A 22,927-nucleotide genomic window follows, 5' to 3' on the forward strand; every position below is an offset into this window, starting at 1 on the left:
CATCGCAACCCAACTTCATCGCAAACCAAAACTTCATTGCAACCCAACTTCATCATAATTCAGAACTTCATCGCAACCCAGAACCTCATTGCAACCCAACTTCATCGCAACCCAGAACTTCATCACAACCCAGAACCTCATCGCAACCCAGAATCCAAAAGCCGCAAGTCAATTCAACCTCATCGCAAATTAGAACTTGCTCATCACACCTGTCTACCCTCCCCACCCCATTTATCGCATCGTAACCCCTATTTTAGCGTACTGAATGTCTATTATGACTAGCCTTCAGTATAACAAAAAAAATTGTATAGTTTCCGTCTGTCAAGCCCCGAAATTGTGTGGCTATAATAAGTCCCTTATTTTTTTTTCCTTTTTTTTCTTTTTGGGTTTTTTTTCTTTTTTATTCTTTTGTTTTCTTTTGGGTTTCTTTTTCCCTTCCCTTCTTTTCCTTTGGTAGTCTCTCAAAATCTATACTTTTTTATTCCTCTATAATTGAATATGATTATCTTAGTTTTGGGTAGCAATAAACTGCATTTGCTCCTTGTTCTACACTTTTCTCCTCTTTGCTTTAGTTAAAGAATCATCAAGAGAACTTAGCTTCTATTAGATCCCAAATGTGGCTACCTAGAGACTTGTAGGATTGTTTGCAAACTTAAGCATGTGCCTGCATTCTCCCCTTGTTTTTTTTATTGCTTTCCTATACATTTTTCTTGCATGCTTGAACACTCACAATTCACACACTCTCATGTAAATAGAATTAGAATCCCAATTTACCTATTAAGGGAAGGATAGTAGGTGTGTGCCTCTAGACTTTGGTCCTCAAAGGCTCTACCAAAACCTTCAAACTAGCCACCAATCAAAGAAACCCATTTGTCCATAGGTGGAGGTTTGAAGGCTAGCAACCTTGTTGGAACCTCAGAGTCTAGAACCCACCTAACAATTGTGCATTGCACCCAAAGTGCCCATATATAAAAGCCTTAGATGAAATTAGGATAGAAGAACTATAGTGTAATTAGGACTAGGACACTATGAGTGTTGCACTATGTGATTGACATCCTTAGAAGTATGATAAAAGAAGCGAAACTAAAACTCTTTCAACCCGTTAAAAAAACAAACAAAATAATAATAATAATAATAATAATAATAATAATAATAATAATAATAATAATAATAATAACAACAACAACAACAACAACAACAACAACAACAACAACAACAACAACAACAAACAATAATAATAATAATAACAGTAATAATGCAAAAATCCAAACTAATTAAACAAACCAAAATAAAATGTGCAATTTTCTTTCAAAATTCAAATGAAATCAAAAAAAAAAAAACAACAACAAAAGGCAAACAAATAAGGAAGATTTGATTTTCCCTTAGAAGACACTAAAACATAATAAAAGTCACTAAAAGCATCATCTAGGCCTAGATCTCCAAATTTCATCCAAGTTGAATCCAGATCCCAAGAAAGCTTCAACATATCAAAATATAAAATCAAAGCCAAATAACAATAATAATGTAGGATAAAAAAATTGAAACCAATTAAACAAAATAAATCAAACTCAAATTTGCAAATTCAAACTATAATAAAAGATTATCAAAATCAAAACTACCATTACCAAAATATAAAACCCTCAAATCCTAACCAAGTAGATGCATGAGTCTATGAGCTCAACTCTTGAAAAGTAGCATTAAAAGGTCATTTTTGACCCCTTTCATCATTTGTCTCTTGGCTAAGTAGATGCATAACTCCATGAGCTCAGATCTTGAGAAGTAGCATCAAACAACCATTTTGACCTTTTTCATTATTTGTCCCATGTCAATCTCTTGGATAAGTAGATGTGTGACTCTATGAGCTCAGCTCCTAAGAAGTAGCACCGAAAGGCCATTTTTTCGGGGCCTCTTCTTTCTTGTGACCATCTCTTGGCTAAGCAGGTACCTAACTCTATCAAAATGCCACCTTGACCCATCCTAAGTGTTCAAAAGGGTCTAAACCCTCCCTTGACTAGTATCAAAGGATGTTTCATTCCCTTAATCAAATTTAAGCAGAGTAGACATTTGACTCTATGAGCTACTCTTGAGAAATAACATCAAAAGGCCACTTGGACCTTCACGTTTTCGAAACTCAAGGGTGTCAAGTAGGTATACATATGGTGTAGGGATTGATATTCCCTTAGCCAATATCGAAAAGACACTCTCATGATCCTTCATAAACTTTTGAGCTCAAATATCTTTCTTGCTCTTCTCTAAACTGAGTAGATGTTTGACTCAATGAATTTGCTCTTGGGGAGCAATATCAAAAAGGTTGTTGTTTCATGAGCATGGTACAAAAAATAATTATTCTCAACATTTCCTTCAAGCCTTGAACATTTCAAAAACCTAAGAGTATTTTCTAAACTAGAACTAGGTCCCAATTACAACACTAGTTGCCAAAGTCCCAAAATTAATAATAAAACAAGGGAAAAGAACAAATGTACCAAATATCATCAAATCCCAATATCTAACTCATAATAAAAACTTTTCTATCAAGTTAACAAAAATAAAGGAAAGGTCCATTATCAAATCATGAGATTCTATTATCAAATTAAGTCTCTTAATCAAATCCTAATTCACATAATTTCAAGTCAATTGCGAGAATCAACATTCCACAAGATGGAGAAAATACCAAAGTCCGTGAATGATCTTTCAAATCTTAATCAAATTCCCCAAACCCAAAATTTTTTTTCAAAGTTTCTTTAAACATTGTATTTGTTTGCCAACTTCAAGTTCTATCTTAGTTTCAACTTTCTAAATGATATTTTTTGTAATTTTCGACAGAGGCCCACTAATTTAAGGCATTCCCCTGGCATGACCTAGTCTAGTTGACCAAAGATTCTTGCACATTTTTTTTTTGCACATTCTTGCTAGATTCCCTTGACCCACTCCAATGAAGCCATCCTATCTAATCACCTACACACCTAGCCTTCTTAGGACTCCTTCAATCAGTAGTCACCGTATAATCAACACCTCTGGAATCACATCAACCCTAGCACTTCACACCTAGTCTATTACCTCAACCTCATCCATAGCACCTTACACCCTCACAAGTCAGATCTAACATCGAACCATTCTTGCTTAGGATCAAAGATCTAGTTAGCCTGGTCCAGGTAGCCTCGATAGCTCTAGGTGTGTATTAGGGGCAGGTCGGTTGTGTCATGGTTTTCCATTGTTTTTTCCTACACTTCATCATTTGCATGAACACATTGCATGTCATCGCATGTTGCATCCCTAGAACTAGTCCTTAGCCAACACCAGTTTAGTTCCACCCATTAGATGCCTACAACCTAGATTGGTACCTTTGTGAAGGCCACCGATTTAGTCAGCCTTGCGAAGGCCACCAAGAAATTAGAGTCTCTCATGGAGGAGTGTGGGCAACAGTGCAAGGTGGTTGCCGAGTTCAAAGTAGAGCTCAAGGACCTGGATGCCTTTGAAGACTAGGGCAAGGCTTTGGAAAATATTGTTCTAATGAGAAAAGAGTGGGCCAATGTGTGAGCAACTGTAACTTTTTGTGAATTGTTTTTGAACAGTGATAGATTGTAAGTTTTTTCCTTAAATGAATGCCTTCGTTGCCTTAATTATTTTGTATCTAAGTAACTTTATCGCAAACTTTCGCTGGTTATTGGCCTTTGCATAGTACCGTTGATCTTTTATTGAGACAACTGTTTGGAGGAAAGTTTCTTAGTGTTTTAGGTGCTTTCATTTATGTAGGATCTCTATGGTAAGAGCCACGCAAAGTATTGTTCCCACTTCTAAGTAAGTGTTTGGGCATCACTGATAAGGAAGAAATTTGTAAGTGAGTGTGTGACCTTCTGCTAAGTGTGAGGCCTTTTGCTGAGTGTAGGTTTGCTGTGTTGTGACCTTTTATTGTTTCCCCACTTGTGTGAATGGGAGGGTGTTGCATGGGTGTTTTACGAATTTAGCACAACCGAATAGCGTTGAGGTTGGACTATAAACGTGAATTGACATAAGTACAATTCAGACTTTAATCACAAACCTCTAGGGAATGAAATCAAGTGTTATATCGACTCCCGATATATACTGTATGTATGCTAACATTGAGCCATTCCATCCTAAAAGAATTGAAGACTAAACATTGTCACACCACAGGTACTTATCAAAACATATTGGGTGTGCTTTTTGGGTTAAAGGCCCAGCGTGATTGTTGAGTAACATGGTGCAAGTAAGTATTAAATAAACCCAAGTAATCAAAGTCAAATATTTTGTGGACCTTCATCGTGAGTGAACGCCTCTGTACGTTTCTTGGTGATCATAAGTTACCTCTAATCGAAAATCGTTAAAGAGAAGAAAGAAATTAACTATTTTTTGTTTCTCGAAACATCACTAGGTGTGATAAGGTTAACTCAGTATAATGCAGAAAGCTTAGCATGTGCATAGGAAAGGGGAATAGAACCTTTTCATAGGAGGGTGTGACTTTTGTAAGAATTGAGACGAATGTTGTCGTGCTTTGAGAAAATAAGTCTCTATGTGGGCGATATGGCTAGGGCTCGAGCTTGAGTCCTTGGTTGCCTTTTGCAATGAATTTTGGTTGTCACGTGAGAAAACTATTGGAACGAGCGTTGTTCTTAGAAAAATATCATCGTCTATGTGTGGAATGGCTTAAGTTTGTGTTTTTTCTTAGATCAATGCATTTGTAAGTTGAACAAAGTATTTGCATTTGTAAGTTAGGCAAAGATCATACCTAATGTCATTGAAGTCTCCCTGTGGTTGCCAAGGGATGTGAGCGCACTTGGGGTTGCCAGGGCCTTCCTGGAGTTGCCAAGGAAATCTAAGTGCAAGCCTAGGGTTGTCAGGTGATGTCAGTGTGCCTGGAGTTACTAGGGCCTTCCCGGGGTTGCCGGGGGAAACTGAATGCGCCTGGGGTTGCTAGGGCCTTCCTGGGGTTTCTAGGGAATCTGAGTACGCCTAGGGTTGCCAGGGCCTTCCTGAGGTTGTCAAGGAATGTGAGTGCCTTGGGGTTGCTAGGGCCTTCCGGGCTTTGCCAGGGAATGTGAGCACGCCTAGGGTTGCCAGGGAATGTGAGTGCCCTAGGGTTGCTAGGGCCTTCCTAGCTTTCCCAGGGAATGTGAGTGTGCCTGGGGTTGTCAGGGCCATCCTAGAGTTGCTGGGAAATCTGAGTGCACCTAGGGTTGCCATGGCCTTCCTAGGGTTGCCAGGGATTCTAAGTGTGCCTGGGGTTGTCAGGGCCTTCCTGGGGTTACCAGGGAATTTCAGTGTGCCTAACTACATGTAGCCTAAGGAAGTTGGCTATGTTTTCTGCACAAATCCTTCATAAGGGTATAGCCTCTACCCACTTGGTGAAGTAATTTGTGTCTATGGGTGCATAAAAAACTAAAAAACCAAACCGACCGAAAACGAACCGAAAAATTGGTTAACTAAACTGGTCAGTTCAGTTTTGGTTTAATGTTTTCAAAAGACCAATGGCTAACCGAACCGACCGATATATACAGTAATATATATTTATATAATATTATATATATTATATTTTTTTATATCTACTAAGACTTTTCAATTCACCAATCTGGCGGACTGGCAACCAGACAAGCAAACAGCCTGTCAGACACCCGCACCTTTCCCTTTTCCCTTTCTTTCCCTCTCTCTGATCTCTTTCTCCCAGACTCTCACTCTCTCAGACTCCCACTCTCCCAATCCTAGTTCCCTTCTTCGTTCTTCCCCAACAGACCGACGGGTGACGGCCTTCAGCGCTCCGCCCTCAAACCGAATCACCGATGGCCTCTGACACTGGCGATCCTTCCTACTTCGGCGACACTGGTGTTCTATCCTACTTCCACAATAGTCTGACACCCATCATGCCTTTCCTTTTTCCCTTTCTTTCCCTTTCTCTCTGAGCTCTCTCTCTATCTTGGACTCTCACTCTCTCAGAGTCCCACTCTTCCTGTTCTCTTCTTCGTTCTTCCCCAATAGATCGATGGCTTTCAACACTCTGCCCTCTGGCTAAATCACTAATGGCCTCCAACACTAGCGATCCCTCCTGCTTTGGTGACACTCTCCTTGTCTCCCAATTCCCTTATTTTAATTTTGAGGGCATAAAAAAAATCAAAAAACTGAACCGCAATTAACTAGTCCACCAGTTAACCAATTGACCGATAAATCGGTTGCATCAGTTTGGTTAAATGTAAAAATCGAACGTCAGTTCAGTCTAGAAAATCACCCCATGGTTTGGTTAACCAAACTGGGGGCACCTCTATCTATGGCCACTATAATGAAACAGTATCCTTTGTAGGGAGGATGGATTTTGTTTATGAGATCTACTCCCCAGGTGTGGAAGGGCCAAGGTGTGATGATAGGATGAAGGCTATTACCAGGTCTGCGTAGCCTTTCAGCATGGATCTGGCACCTATGACATCTGTGCACATGTTTTTGAGTGTCTTTCGTCATAGTGGGCCAATAGAAGCCCATGTGCAGGATGTGATTGTACAGAACTAACTGTCCTTGGTGTGGGGCTGGCTCAAAACTGTGGGCTGCTTCTAGTACTTCCTCAATCTCTTTGCCGGCTAGGCATTGCAAGGGTTTTCCTATATGGAACTTCTTGTACAATACTCCTTCTTGGAGGTTGAACCACTTAGCTTTGGATAGGAGTTTCCTTCTTAGTGTCGGGTCTATCGGCAGTGTGTTGTCTTCTAAGTAGCTTATGTACATACTCCTCCAATCCTCCTTTCCCACCATGAGGTATTCTCTCCCATCCATCTCTGGGATACGCTTCCCGCATTCGTGTTGTACTCTGGTGGAGTTTGACTTCATCGTAGGCCAGTAGTACCCCAATCTTTGTAATTTTCTATACAAGTTGCTAGTGATGTCTCCACAATGGGCTTTGTGGGCCGCATTCAAGATTGCCTCTACCTCTCTCTTCCCTAAGCATCTTGTTCTCACCCCATTTTCTTATCTATGGTACATCACTCCATTCACCAGTTGAAACCTCAAAAGCACTTTGCCATCCTGTGTCCCCACTATCGGACTTCTTAGTTTCTGAATTATTTTGTACCTCCAGTCGTCCGACATGATTTCATCTTCCTTTTCCACCCAACCTTCTAATGTAATAGTTGATGGCTTGGTAAGTGTCTAGATGGTAATTTTGATTAGGTCTTTGTTGGACTAAACTTTCGATCCCAGGGTAGCCAGTGCATCGACCAACCTATTTTTGGCTCTATTCTGGTGTTCAAAGTCTACATCTAGGTCGTGGGTTAGCCTCTGGGTCAAGGTCCTATATGACAACATGGTCAATTCTTTTATTGTCGTGCTTCCGTTAAGCTGGCCTATTACCAATTTGCAATCACCGATCACTTTAATCTTCTTTGCGTCAGACTCCATTTCCTTGATCAAACCCAGAACTAAAGCTTTGTACTCAGATATATTGCAGGAACAAGGAAACTAGAGTTTGAAGGAGTAAGCAGAGGATTGAGCGTTAGGTGAGGTTAAGGTGACTTTGGCACTAGCTAAGGTACTAGTACTACTTCCGTTGAAAGTCAACACCCACTTTCTTCCTTTGGCTACTTTGATCATGGGTATGTCTCCAGGTATTTCTTCTGATATGGTAAAGTCACCATTGGAGGGAAAGACAGCCAGGAGGTCTGCCATTGCCTGACACTTAATGGCCCTGGGCTGGGTATACTCTATCATGTACTCACTTAGCTGCATCATCCATTTGACAAGTCTGCTAGAAAGGGGAGGTCTATCCATAAAGAACCTGATTAGGTCATTACGTGCAATGAGTCTCACCTTTTGACCTAGGATGTCATGTCTGAATTTTTGTGTGGTGAACACTAGCACGAGGCATTGCTGCTCCATGTGAGAGTAACTCTTCTCAGCTGGTTATCAAACATTCTACTCCTTCATCGTCTTCCTGCGCCAGCAGATATCCTATTGCCTCCGAACCTGATGCGATGTATATCCTAAATACACAAACTTCTTAACTAGCTTCATTAATGGCATCTCTGCATGTGCAAGACCGGGGATGAACCTCCTAAGGTATGAGACTTTTCCAAGGATGGTTTTTAATTGGGACTCATTGACTAGAGGCGGGAGATCTAGGACTTCTTTCACCTTGCTCTCATCTGGGTGTATCCCTATTTGATCTGCTTTGTATCCCAAAAATTTTCCCAATTGCACTCCGAATGCACATTTCAATAGATTAAGCCTTAATTAAAAGTCATGCCTCGATTGAACACTTTCCTCAACACATCGGGATGGTCTTCCCGCCTCTTTTCTTTGACCACTATATCGTCCACATAGCATTTGATTTCCTTGTGTAACATGTCATGGAAGACACTTGTCATGGCCCTCTGGTATGTGGCCCCAGCGTTCTTCAAGACAAAGGGCATCATCTTGTAGTGGAAGCTCCCTATTGGTGTTCTAAAGGTCGTGTGAGGTGCATCTACAGAGTCCATGAAGATTTGGTTGTAGCCACTGTAAGCATCTAGGACAGAGAAAAGTTCATTCTCTGCTGTCGAGTCTATCAACACCTCCATGTTTGGTAAGAGAAACCCATCCTTGGGGCAGGCTTTATTTAGGTCTCTAAAGTCAACACAACACCTACGATAAGGTTGGGATAGGTTAGTTTCCAATGATGTACTAACACTAGGTAACTAAGCTAGAAACACTAACCTGAGCTACTCGTTCTTCTTCTTCACTGGTACTATGTTGGCCAGGCACTAAGGGTGTGCTATGGGTTTGATGAATCCTACTTTCAAAAGTCGCTCGACTTCCTCTTTAATCTTCAAAGCTACTTCCGGTTTAAAGATCCTTTGTGGTTGCTTTACTGGTCTAAACCTGGGATCTATGCACAGTGCATGCCTTTCCCGGTCTAGGTCTAGGCCTGGCATCTAGTCATACAACCAGGTAAAAATGCCTTGAAATTTTGTGAATGTACACACAGATTAGTCTTTTAATAGGTTTTAGTGGTTTGCGATAAAGAAAGGTCTTTACCTTTCAACAAGCGATCAACTTTTCTCTATCTTCGAATCCTAACCTAGTTGATATGTATAGCGGTTTCTTCTCTGCTCCTTCTACCGCTAGGCTTATCTCCTCTAAGGGTTCTACTGTATCAATGGAATCTGTCATGCACTTGGGAGGTGTTTGGAGTTCATCGCAATATTCTAAAGTATCCTTTCTCATCTCCTGTCATTGTAAGCGTATTAGTGTCCTTTTATGTGTGTTACTAATCATGAGTCTATTACAGTTCATTGTCATACCTCTGATGTTTCTGATTCATGTTTGGGTTGCAATTTATTGTTTAATGATGAAATTACAGCAACATCATTTTGTGGAAATGATCCGCTGAAGTAGTTCTGGTTGAAACGTTACTTAGAGTTTTGTCAGAGAGGGAATCATGGTTGCATTACTTATGTTATCAAGAGATAATTTGGCCAAAAAGAAAGAATTCACACATTTTTTTGGAAATAGTGTTTTGCGATAAACTCAACATATTTTGAAGTAAATCATAACTTATAATATGCTTGAAGGGAACATTCCAAAATAATGTAAAGTAAATCATAATTGAAACTCAAAACTAACTCATACCTCAAGAATGGCCTCTTACTTGCTGGTGGCTCCTCACCATCACAGTCTGCGACGATGTGTAATAGCTCTTCCCATCGTCGCCAGTCACCCGTACACATTTGGTTCTCTTTTTCTTTTTAGCAGCTGCTAGAGGCTTGCTCTGTGTGAGGTCTAGTAGCTTCGTCCCTTCTACCATGGCTATCCTTGTCTCCCCTTCATTTGCTAATTCTGTGTAATAGATCGCATATTGCAGGTGTGTCTCTGACTTATCGAAGGGCACTCCGGTACCTAGGAACGTGACCCTTGTGTTTGGCTTTAATGCATTGGTGATATATTGATGGAACGAGAGCTAGGCCATGTATCAGAGGTCGTCCAAGGAGGACATGGTCGGCGGTCCTCCCCAAGATGACTTAAAATTCCTAGCTGATGGAGAATGGCCCGATCACTACTTGTAGTTCAATGGACCCCTCTATTACAGACATGTTTTCGTTGAAATCTGTGACCTCCATCGATAGTTCTCTGACGGTCTCTTGATGTATGTCCATTAGCTTCAACTTATATATGGAGATCAAATTAACAGAATTCCCCAGATCTATCATTGACCTTCTCATTTCGAAGCCCCCCACTCTCACTGAAACATACAGGGGCTGGTTGTGATGGGGGTCGGTGGCTAACATGTCTTCCACTGTGAATTCCACTCTATTGTGATCAGGCCGATAAGGTTTTAATGGCCTCCTTGTCGATGTGCTTGCTCCCTATTTACTAAAGAACTATTGGAATTCCTATCTTTGCTCGAGTCTCTCTATCAGGGCGTTAGATTGATACTAGCTTGTTGCTCCTACCACATTGACACTTCCCCCTTGGGTATGGGTCGGGAGGGGGTCAATTTCCACTCGCACTGGGTCTCTTTTCATGAACTCATCCAATTTTACCTTTTGTACGAACAATCATCTTAATGAGAAACAGATCATCAAGTCATGGTGTGGAGATTGGTGATAGTTACACCACCTTCCGCTGTGTTTATCCTTCTACTCCTACTGGTGGTGGTGGTAGATTGATCACCCTGTCTTCAATCAACTTATTCATTATCATAATCACTTCTTCTTTTGTGCAGGGGAAGGGAGGAGGGTTCGGCAGATCATTTCTCTTTCCTGGGGTAGTGTTATGATAGTAGGGCCCCTATCGAGGTCCTCCATTGTTCCGAGGCTTCCAATCAACTACATATGCTTCATTCCTTCTATATGGTGCAGGATGGTGTGAGGTGCTCTTAATCATGCGTGCCGTTCTTTCTACACATCTCCATAGTTGGCTGAACGTCTCAACCTCCACATTTCGATGCCTATTCTATAAGCAGGTTGCATCCCCTTGTACACATTGTTTGGCGAAGCTTTTCTCTATGGCATGCTCATCAAAAACAGTCAATTTCTAGAACCTCATGACATACACCAAGAGGTCTTCTCCCAAACCTTGTTCTATATTTCTTAGATCGGCCATCGTCAGCTTCCTTTCTAGGGTGAACCATTTTGACAGGAACGTTTTGGCTAGTTCACCCCATGAATCAATGCTTCCGGCGATGAGGCTGACAAACCAGGTGTGCATCGAGCCAGTTAGAGATTTTGAAAACTCCTAGACTTTGAGATCCCCATCAAGAGCAAAGGATCCAAGGATGTCTTCAAACTTGCTTATGTGTTCTTGCAGGCTGCCCTTCTGGCCATAATATTGTGACCATTGCTGTAGAGGAACGTATGCAATGGGGTAAGGGTTGTATAGGATCCGATCAAAGTAGGGCTTCTGTAAGATTACAGAATCCTACACTCGGGTGCGACTTTCTACCACTAGTCCTTGGACATACTCTCTCAGCTCATCTCGAGTGAGTGGAGTCTCTGTTACTATATCTACTTGGGGGAAGGTTCGTGGCTAGTTGATGGGATGTTGCCCTGTCGGCACGGGCGTGGGATTGGTTTTGTTGGGTTGTTCTAGGGTGGCAGGAATCGGGTTGGAAGCATAACGGCTAGCAAGGATGCCAGCGGGAATGGTGGCTGGGGTGAAGGGAGACTATTCAACTTGGCTTACCACTGGAGGAGGATCTAGAGGGAGTTCCTTGTTTCTTCTTACATCTGCTCGAGTTTTCCAAACCGAGCCTCAAAGCGGGCCTCAAACTCGTATACCTTGTTTGAGAGTATTTCGATGTCAACTTGATTGGTTGCCTCCATTTCGAATTGATTCTCCACCCCCAGTTTGGTATTCTCAAGGATGTTGTCATGTTCTTCAGAGATGGGTGTAACATTGATTCTACGAGTGGTCATTCTCTGTGATCAAAGATGGAACCAGAGATTCTACTATAGGTAAGGTGGTGGTTAGGCTAGGGAGGTGGTCTCTTTGAAAGACAGAGGAAGGCCGAGAACTGGGAGTCAACCAGAAGGTTAGGGCCAAGGGGCATGGTGAGATGGTTAAGCGAAGAAATTAATGATAAGGGTAATTAGTGACTGAATGAATCCTCTTCATTTTGGGAAGGATCTCTATTTATGGAAGATCCTAAGATCCTAAAAGGAAGGAACTAAAGGTGTTTGTTTTTAAATAGGAAAGGGAATATTAGATTTGTTGTCAATCACTAAGGAGCATTGCTAAGGTTTTGCAATGTGTCTCTTTGGGAATCTTTTCGATGATTGGCTTTCCTTTCAGTCAGAGATTCTCATAATCCATGTGTACTACTGCCCTTTTGCACCTTACTTAACTAATGTGGCGTTAGTGACGTCACTATCTAGCAGATGACATCTTATTAGACCCACACAATGTCATGTTACATTTGTTACTTCGAAGTTATACGTGTACAGCCAAAACTCGAGTCTGATTCTTGACGAACCGGAATCCCATAACAGCTTTAGGGTTCATCGTGGGCTAGGTACGTGTGAATCCTCGTCGCAGGTTCATCCTGAGTTCATTTTTTACTTGCGCTAAGTATAGGCTCATCACAAGCATGTGGCGAACCACGGGTTCATCTTATAGGAAAGATGAGCTACTGGCTGATAACAAGCGTCCATGTGGTATCAATCTAATGTCTAATGTGTTCTAAGGAACTGTGCGAGCACTATGTACCTACACATTTATTTTTTGATAAGCAATTTAAAAAAAAAAAGTACCCCCTCCTTATTAGTAACAAGGAAAAGAAATGAAAACTCAATTTTTTTTTTATAAGCAATTTAGCACCCTTTCTATTTATACAAATTTCCACTCTATCCTTATAATATGTTAATCTATTAATTATATATTTAAATTTTTATATATTTAAAATAAAATACCATTACTTTGTTGTTCTTTATCTAATTCATTAATTCTAACCATTGATTCAGACTTTCATATATTATTTGTTTTGTAGATTTATAGCCATGCTTAATTGTGTTTGATATTATATTTTTTTATTCCATAGCAAAATGTGCTAGTATTTTAATTATAAAAATTTAGTCAATAGTAATGAATTGATTTATATTTTTCTTAGGTTAAGATATGATTAAGAGAAAATGATTGGTTCATTCTTCAAGAGGAAAGAAAGAAATGTTGATAACACCCATTCACAAGAATCAAAATCTAATAAACCAACTCCTACATCTAATATTAGTACAATTCCCGAGTAACCACCTACCAATCACAATTCTTCAACTCTAAGAACTAAACAAGAAAATGTGGATATTACTTCTTTAATTCGTGATCTAGGATTATGACCTTAGATTTTAGGCTATCCAATTAATTAGCAAGATGAAATTCGAAGGGCATACATTAAATTTGGGCCATATCAATTTCTTCAATCTAAGTACCCATTATTTGGTTCAAAAAGTCATCCTCATCGATTTTGCTCTAAATGGTTCAAAAGTTTTCCTTGGTTAGAATATTCCCCTATAAAAGATGTTGTCTTTTGTTTTCCATGCTATCTTTTTGCAAAGGAACCAATTGAAAAGGTTGTTTCAGATGCATTCACTGTTAAAGGATTTAAAAATTGGAGAAAGTTAATAGTGGCAAACATTGTGCTTTCTTAGATCATATAGGGAAAGATGCTAGTTCAGCCCATAACTATGCTATTAGGTGTTATGAGAACTTAAGAAACCAATCATGTCATATTAAAAAGGTGATAGAGAAGCAAAATTCAAAACAAGTTTTGAACAATCGATTATGCCTGAAAGCTTTTAGAGAATCAAACTTCAATAGATGTTGTTCAATGGTTAATATTTCAAGCATGTACTTTTAGAGGGCATGATGAGCGTTCAGATTCAAAAAAATCGGGTGATTTTCTTGAAATTATCAAACTTCAGGCATCATACAATGAACAAGTGAGTAAAGTTGTCTTAGAAAATGCCCCACAAAATGCTAAATACACCTTATCAACAATTCAAAAGGAAATTTTGCATATTTTTGCTATAAATGTGCAAAGTGCAATTCGCAAGGAAATTGGAGATGCAAAATTTTGCTTAATTGTTGATGAAGCTCGAGATGAATCTAGAAGAGAGCAAATGGCCATTGTTGTGAGGTTTGTTGATGGAGATGGATATGTACGAGGGAGGTTCCTAGATTTAGTGCATGTCAAATATACAACTGCATTAACTCTTAAAGAAGATATTTCATCTATTTTTGTCTCGTCATAACCTCGATATTCAAAATATTCAATGTCAAGAGTACGATGGAGCTAGTAATATGCATGGAGAATGGAATGACCTACAAGTTTTATTTCTTAAAAATTGTCTGGATGCATATTACGTGCATTGCTTAGTGCTTCCTATAAGTGCAATGATGAATTGCAAGTTATCCAAGCAGTTGAAATTGCATGTCTAATTGCAATTAATGATCTTGAAAGTAGGAGAGGGATCAATCAAATTGGCACTTCGCAATGACCTGGAAATACTAGGTGGAGCTCTCATTTTAATTCAATTTGTAGTCTAATAAGAATGTTTAGTGCAACATTCTCAATTCTCAAAAACATAGCTACTGAAGGATCCACATATTCTCAATGCGAGGATGCTACTTTTGCAGTAAAAATGCTAATGTCATTTGATTTTGTATTTATTCCACATGTGGTGAAGGAGATAATGGGAATTGCTTATGTACTTTGTCAAACTTTGCAAAAAAAATCTCAAGACATTCTTAATGCTATGCATTTAGTCTTTACAACAAAATTGTTGATATAGAAGTTGAGAGATGATGGCTGGGAAGCTCTTTTGGAGAATGTGACATTGTTTTTCCAACGCCAAGATATTCAAGTTCCTTATATGAATGCTCATTTTTCATATATAATTCGATCTCATTGCCATAAGGATATTGTGACAGGGGAGCATCATTATCAAATAGATATATTTGCATCTGCTATAGATCATCAATTACAAGAGTTAATAACAGATTCAGTGAATAAGCAATAGACTTTCTTATTTTGAGTATAGCTTTGGATCCTAGGAATGCTTATAAATCCTTCAAAGTTGATGATATATGTAATTTGGTTGAGAAGTTTTATCCTCTAGATTTTTCTGATAAAAAAAAAATCAGTTGAGATATCAATTATAGCACTATAAGCTTGATGTGCCCAACCATCCAAATTTGCAGAGTTTGTCTACCATTGGTGATTTATGTCAAGGATTGGTGGAAACTAGAAAGTCAAAAGTTTATCCTTTAATTGATAGGTTGATTCGACTTATTTTGACTCTCCCTATTTCAATAACAACTACTGAGCGAGCTTTTTCAGCCATGAAAATTGTTAAAACTAGGCTTCACAATAGAATAGAAGATGACTTTCTCACAGATTATTTGATTGTCTACATTGAGAAATAAATTGCTAAAAGTTTCACGGTAGACATGATTATTGATGATTTCTACTTGGTGAAAGAGCGATAAATAATAGAATATATAAATAATAAATAAATACAAAAAAAAAAACCTCATCTCTCAGTCTTTCATGATAGAATATATAAGTTAGTTAGATACCTAATTATGTATTTTATAATTGATAAATAATAGAATTCATTATTTTCATATTTAGAATCATGTATTAGATTTATTTGGATTAGTATTTAGGTAATCATATTGGCTCTCCCCCCCCCCCCCCAAGAAAAAATCTTGGCTCCACCCCTAGCAACAGTTATGTGAGTCTCCCTCATTTCTTGGGGAAATGGCAAGTGGTCAACTTAGTGACCATTCTCGAGTGTTCCCTAAGATTATGGTGGTTGAGGCCCATTAACTCCAAGATGTTCTATCCAATCCTAGAGACCTATATAAGGGCAGCTTCTCGCCCCCAAATGGTACGGTCTTATAAACTCTCTAGCTCTCATTCTACTCCTCTCTTCTCTTAGCTCTCTCAGCTCGGTACTAACTTGATCGTTTGAGCCCCCTTGCCTAGGTCCACAACCCGGGCTCTTTGACATCTATCCTCTTTGCAAATATGAGGCACTCCTCACCCAACTCACCACCCTAGAAGGCACCGATGCAGATTGAGCTACATCAATCTCCATTGTTCTCTACCTATGAAACCATCTATTTTGAGAACAAAGGAAGAATAGAGTTTTCTAAATAAACATGCAAGAAGACTCCCTTGGACTTCAAAGATAAAAAACATACATACCAATCATTCTTGTGGTCATTTCTAGAGGTAAGTCATTGAACCTCTCTCATTATGGTTTTCTTAATGTCATTTACATGCTAAGAGATAGGTTGGAGGTTTTATCAATTGGTATCAGATTCAACCCAGTCTCTAACATGCAGTCAATGATTATAAGTTGGTATAAGGCCATGTTTGGGAGTGCTTATGTTAAAAATAAGTGCTTAAAAACAAGTGCTTATTCGAATAAGCACTTATTTACATTCGGTACCCAACTTTTTCAAGTACTTATTTTAAAAAATAAGCACTTATTTCATAATGGGCGTTTGGTACTCTTTTTTCTCTAATAAGCATTTGTGACTATTTTTGTCCTTCATTTTCTTTCAAATTTTATGAAAACACTTATACGAAAGTACTTGTGAAAGAACATTAATATAAGCACTTTTACAAAAACACTTTTATAAAAGTACTTTTATAGAAGCACTTTTATGAAAGTACTTTAATTAAAGCATTTTAATATAAGCACTTTTATAAAAATACTTTTATAAAAGTACTTTTTCAGAAGCACTTTTATGAAAGAACTTTTATAAAAGCACTTTTACAAAAGCACTTTCAAAAAAGCACTTCTATGAAAGTACTTTTATGAAAGCACTTTAGTAAAAGAGCTTTTATAGAAGCACTTAAAGTACTTTTACGAAGGCACTTTAATAAAAGCACTACTACAAAAATACTTTTATAAAAGCAGTTTTACGAAAGTACTTTTATAAAATTCAACTATGGATAGTTTAATAAGTGGAGTTTTAAAATTCAACTAGGGATAATTTTGGAAGAAAAAAATTGAATAAGTGCTTATTGTATAAGCACAAAAAAAAAAGCTTGAAATTTAGGCTTAAAAAATAAGTCCTTACTTTTAAAATAAGCACTTATTTCAGACTTATTTCCCAAACACCAATAAATCCTTAATGGTGTGGTCCTGGCCCAAATAAGCACTTATTTCGACTCTAGTACTTAAAAGGAAAACGATCTATATGAGAAATGTGAGCGTGCAAACCATTTAGGTTTAATACTTATGAAGGCTTGTATACATAGCAAAGTACATTCGAGGTTCTATTCCCAAGTGTTCTAAATCTAAAGTCTTTCTAAATGTCATTGAAGAACAATCTGAAAGCTTAGAAAAGGCATTAGCTAGAAGGGGTGCAACTTTTCCAGGTTGGGGTTGGAATTTTGTCAAATTTCAATGGACTCAACCCCAAGTCTGGGCCCAAAACAGTGTAAACTGTTAACTTGGGGCAACCCAACTTCCACCCCTATATACCTTGAACAAATTGTCCTCAATAAAACATACTCGGAATAGGGCATGCATGAACACATAATGAAAATGAGAGATATAGTTTCTCAATCAAAATCCTTAGAGGTTAATATTTCGGAAAACATTAGTGAATATTGAATATGGGCCATTCAAGATTTCTTATAACACACATAAGGTAAAATGGTCAGTTAATTAATTACTAACCATGTGTGTTCAAGAGGAGGGGAAATTGTGCTAGGAGAAACTGGAAAGTGCTTATTTAATAATTCATCGAGACTCAAGAGTAAGGGGAGTGGTATGTCCTTCAAAGGGAATCAGAAAAGGAAAACAGGAGTAAGGAGAAAAGCTCGGCTTGGCTCGGTTTCAACCGAGCTTCGAGCTAAGCTCGAGCCCAATTTACAAGCTCGTTTAATAATCGAGTCGAGCTCAAGCCTAATATAGCTCAGCTCGTGAGTTTCACGAGCCAAGCTTGAATAGCTACATATGTATATATATACATACATATAATAATAATAATAATAATAATAATAATAATAATAATATAAAATTATAGAAAATAATATAAATAATAAAAATATTATATATATAATATTTTTATTTTTATATATAATAATAACTAATTATTATAATTCTTAATTTTTAAATATCAAATAAAAAATATTTTTTATATAATTTTTTATTTTTATAAAACATTTTTTCTCAAGTCGAGCTCGAGTTGAGCCAAGCTCGAGCTTACAAGTTTTTTACTCAAGCCAAGCTCGAGCTCAAGGTTCTAGCGCGAGCCTTGTACTACCTTGGCAAGTCGAGCTCAAGCCTCATACTATTTGGCTCGACTTGGTTCGGCTCGAATCCACCCCTATCTCCATATAAAGAATCAAGAGGTGCAATGGCATCCTTAAGGCACTTTACTTCTCTGACTTTTGTGATTGTATAGACTGAATAAAAGACAAGTAGACTAACAAGAGCAAGAAAGGTGCTAGGAGGAGTAGAGAAACATTAGAAATCATATACACTAACATTTGTGGATACTTCATCTCATTTATTGATGATCACACATGATTTATATATCTCCATCTTCTATTTGAGAAGGGTGAAGCATTAGATGTTTTTAAAACCTATAATGTGGAATTAGATAAACAAATAGGGAAAATATTAAAATTGTGAGATTTGATAGAAGTGGAGAATTTTATGAAAAGTACAGGTTTCATGACGAAAACCAAGTCCTTTTGCAAAATTCCTTGAAAAACAGGGTATAGTTGTGTAGTGCACAATGCCAAGATTACCATATCAAAATAGTGTGGCAAAAAGGCACAACTATACATTAATGGATATGGTGACAAGTATGATCAACAATTCTTCTCTACCATTATCTCTTTGGAGTAAAGCCTTAAAAATTGTTGCGTACATCCTTAAAAGGGTTCCAGCTAAGGCAGTTTCTAAAACACCCTTTGAGTTATGGAATAGTTGGAAAGCTAATTTAGGGCATGTACACTTATGGGGTTATCTAGTTGAGGTTAAGATGTACAATCCACAAGAGAAAACGTTGGACTCAAGGACAAGGACAATTAGTGGCCATTTCATTGGCTATGCAGAAAGGACCAAGGGTTATACCCATAAAGGGAGTAAACAACCATGGTTTTTAAAAACAAACCCGTCAGGGGTCCGGTTACCGGTTCGAATGGTCTGACCGTTCGACCGAATGGCCAGCCCGTTCTGACAAAAAGAAATTAAAAAAAAATTCGAACAGTTAACTAGCCGGTTCAGCGGTTTGCTAACCAAAATCAACTGTTTTGGGGGGAAAAGCGGTTTTGAAGGAAAACGGAACTGATTAGGTGACTGGTTCCCGATTTTTCCGATCCAACCGTCCGATCCAGTCCGGTTTTGAAAACAGTGTAAACAAGAACAAAATCTAATTTTTTATAAAGTGTAGATTCCGGTTACTATACCTGCAGATGTAGAATAATTACTTGTTCTTCAAGATAATCAACAAGTTGTCATAATGGAAGAACAAGAAACTCGGAATGAGCCACTCCTTGAAGATCAAATTGTTGTTGAACCAATTGATTAAAACCCACCAAATGTGGGTGAATCAATTAGATTAAGAAGATCCTCAAGAGTTAGAAAATCTGTAATTTCTGGTAACTATGTAGTGTACTTTCAAGAGTCTGACTACAAATTTGGGGTCATAGTAAATCCAAGTTCATTTTCACAATCCATGACCAGAGAAAACTCCACACTTTGGCACCATGTCATATTGGATGAAATGGATTCCATGGCTAAGAATCATGTTTGGGACTTAGTAGAGATGCCAAAATAATTGGTTGTAAATGGGTTTATAAAACCAAAAGGAACTCAACTAGTAACAGAAAATGATATAAAGTCAGACTAGTAGTCAAGGAATTCACCCAGAGAAAAGGCATTAATCATCATGAAACATTCTCTCCAGTTTCTAAAGAATTTATTTTGAATAATCATGGATTTAGTAGCTCATTTTAATTTAGAGCTACATCCGATGGACGTAAAGAATATTTTCCTCATCAGATAAAGGAAGTCATCTAATATGTAGACTTAGAAAATCTATATATAGGCTAAAACAAGCCTCCTGCTAGTGGTATTTAATGTTTCACAATGTAATTTCTTCATTTGATCTTACTGAGAACATTGATCAATGTATATACCTCAAGGTCAGTGGGAGTAAATTTATCTTCTTAATCCTATATGTAGATGATATTCTACTTGCTAGTAAGGCTCAATTTGGAAGGAATACAAATACAAATATGTACAGTATAAATCCATACAAAATAATACAAAATATAAGGTTTTGCACTCTACATATTTGTATTTGTACTCCTTTCAAACTAAGCCTAAGGCTCCATTTGGAAGGAGTACAAATACAAATATGTATAGTACAAATACATACAAAATAATACAAAATATAAGGTTTTGCACTCTACATATTTGCATTTGTACTCCTTCCAAACTGAGCTTAATGATTTGAGTCTGATGCATGAATCAAAGTAGTTTCTCTAACAAAACTTTCATATGAAGAATATGGGTGAAGCTTCTTTTGTCATTGGCATAGAAATTCACTAAGATAGACATCAAGGAATATTAAGCCTATCTCAGAGAACCTACATTAACAAAGTTTTAGAGAAATTCGACATAAAGGATTGTGCATCAAGTATAGCACCCATTGTTAAATGTGACAAATTTAGTCTTGATCAATGTCCAAAAAATGATCTAGAAAGGGAACAGATGAAAACCATTCCTTATGGCTACGGGTGTTAATGGACCGGTTTTGGGTTGGAGTCCGTCCAAATCAAAATCCATTTGGACGGATTGGACGGACCAATAAGACTTATTGAATTTGGATGGACTGGACAGACCAATATGACAAACTGGATTGGACTTGGTCCATCCATAACGAATTTATATTGGATTGAGCCAATATCTGGTCCATTGACAGAAGATAAAAATATAGGTGTCAATGGGCCAGGTTTGAGTTGAAACCAATCTAAATTAACAGGAACTTGAACATATTGGATAGTCTCTAGACCGGTCCAAAATGGTCCAAAATATTCATTGGACTGGATTGGACCAGGTCCATTTGTAATGGACTCACATTCGACTAGACCAGATTGGACCAAATCCAGTCCAATTGACACCCCTACTTATGGCTATGTTTGATTTGAAGGAAAAAGTAGGGAAAGGAAGGGAAACCTTTACAAATCTTGTATAGATTTCCCTGCATTTCCCTTCCTTTCCCTACTTTTTCCTTCAAACCAAACATATCTATGGTGGAAAACTTAATGTATGCTCAGCTTTGCACAAAATCGGGCATCACCTTTGCATTAGGAATGTTAGGTAGATGTCAAAGTGATCCAAGCATGAAACATTGGAGAGTTACAAAGAAAGTCATGTGATATCTGCAAGGAACCAAAGATCGCATGCTTATATAAGAATCAACCATCTTGAAATTGTTGGATATTCAGACAGATTTTGTGGGGTAACTTGATTCTAGGAAATCAACATCAGGCTAGGAAATCATCATCTTAAAACAAGTATTAACTACCACTTCTACTATAGAATCTAAGGCCCTGTTCGCTTTTTGTTAAGTTACTTACCTAGGTAAATGCAGTTACCTAGGTTAAGTTTTTCTTGGGAACACTTATCCGGATAAGTGCATTTACCCATGTTCTTTTATTTCTTATGTCAATAAGGCAATGACCATTTTATCAATAAAAATTCATTATTAAAAGGGGCACTTTTGTCCCATTCAAGTGTTGGAAATTTCCCCCTAGGTGGGAAAATTATTTATCCACCTAGGAGATGGTTATCACTTACCCGGATAAGTAATACGCAGAAAAATAAAATTTCCCTTATCCCCACATAAATATGAAAAAAGAACATGGGATTCTTGGTCAATAGGAACCAAAATCTCATTGACTAACTCCCCCCCCCCCTCTCCTTTGTTGTTAGAGAAAGTGTTCAAGATCATCGAGTAGCTATTGAACACGTTAGACTGAGCTAATGATAGTGGATATCATGTCAAAAGGGTTGATACCTAAATTGTATAAAGAACATGCGGAGCATATGGGACTCATTAGCAAATCTTGTATTTGAACTGATGATATTGAAATATATAGTAATCCTTAACAAAATTGTCTCTCTAAAGCTTGCACACATAAGGATATAATTGATGGCAAATTATCTTTGTTTGGATCTGAGTAGGCATTTGACAGTATATTTATAAAATATTATACCACATAAAATGTTCAACTAGAGAGAATTAGTGGCATTGTAGTGCATGGAAGGTGATATTTTATTCACTAAGATGTTTGCCGCCATGACTCATGCATTGAGATTTGAAACTTTTTGGTTGAACATGAACTTCTTTACCTACTAGAGTGGAACAAAAGATTTTATATGGTCATACATCCAATACTCTCTAAAACCCATAAAATTATCTTATATTAGTTTGGATCAAGTGGGAGAATTTTGGTTTTTTTTTCCTCTCTTCAAGAGAGTTAATTGGTCCAAATTATCATGTGGGTCCCACCTATATAGCTAGTTGGGATTTTAGGATAAAGTCTGCTCTCATTCAGAAAACCTCTGATTGATTAGTTGTCCTTGGGGAAATTACCCATTACTTCCCATTCCATGTAGATGCAGTGCTTTACTTGATGGAAGGAAACACATAGAAGAAGAAATTTTGAAGAGTGTCCCTTGTCTAACAGTCTTTCTCCGTTATATATCTGTGAGTCCATTTTGAGAATAAAAGAAGAATAGAGTTTTATGAATAGACAAGAAAACTCTCTTGGACTTAAAAAGACAAAAAAAAAAAGGACGCACCAGTTATTCTTGTGCTCATGGCCGGTGAACCAAGCTTCTCTCATTTTGGTTTTGTTAGGCCATGTTTGGGAGTGTTTTAAAAAAAGTGTTTATTTAAATAACCGTTTATTCGGACC

The 22,927-nt window shown here is 37.9% G+C and overlaps 1 protein-coding gene and 1 pseudogene across 1 annotated transcript; both read left to right on the forward strand.

Annotated features, from left to right (window-relative positions):
• The first annotated feature begins 10,534 nt into the window (after positions 1–10,534).
• LOC148848695 (uncharacterized) lies at positions 10,535–14,400 on the forward strand (annotated as a pseudogene).
• Positions 14,401–14,513: 113 nt separating this feature from the next.
• LOC148848696 (uncharacterized) lies at positions 14,514–14,981 on the forward strand. Its single transcript, XM_088951355.1, has 2 exons — positions 14,514–14,669; positions 14,754–14,981. The coding sequence occupies exons 1-2, from the start codon at positions 14,514–14,516 to the stop codon at positions 14,979–14,981; spliced, it is 384 nt and encodes a 127-aa protein (XP_088807481.1).
• Positions 14,982–22,927: the final 7,946 nt, after the last annotated feature.

This window comes from Nelumbo lutea, chromosome 6 (assembly GCF_056320005.1).
Source record: "Nelumbo lutea isolate HS-2025 chromosome 6, American lotus-T2T, whole genome shotgun sequence".
Classification (NCBI taxonomy): domain Eukaryota; kingdom Viridiplantae; phylum Streptophyta; class Magnoliopsida; order Proteales; family Nelumbonaceae; genus Nelumbo; species Nelumbo lutea.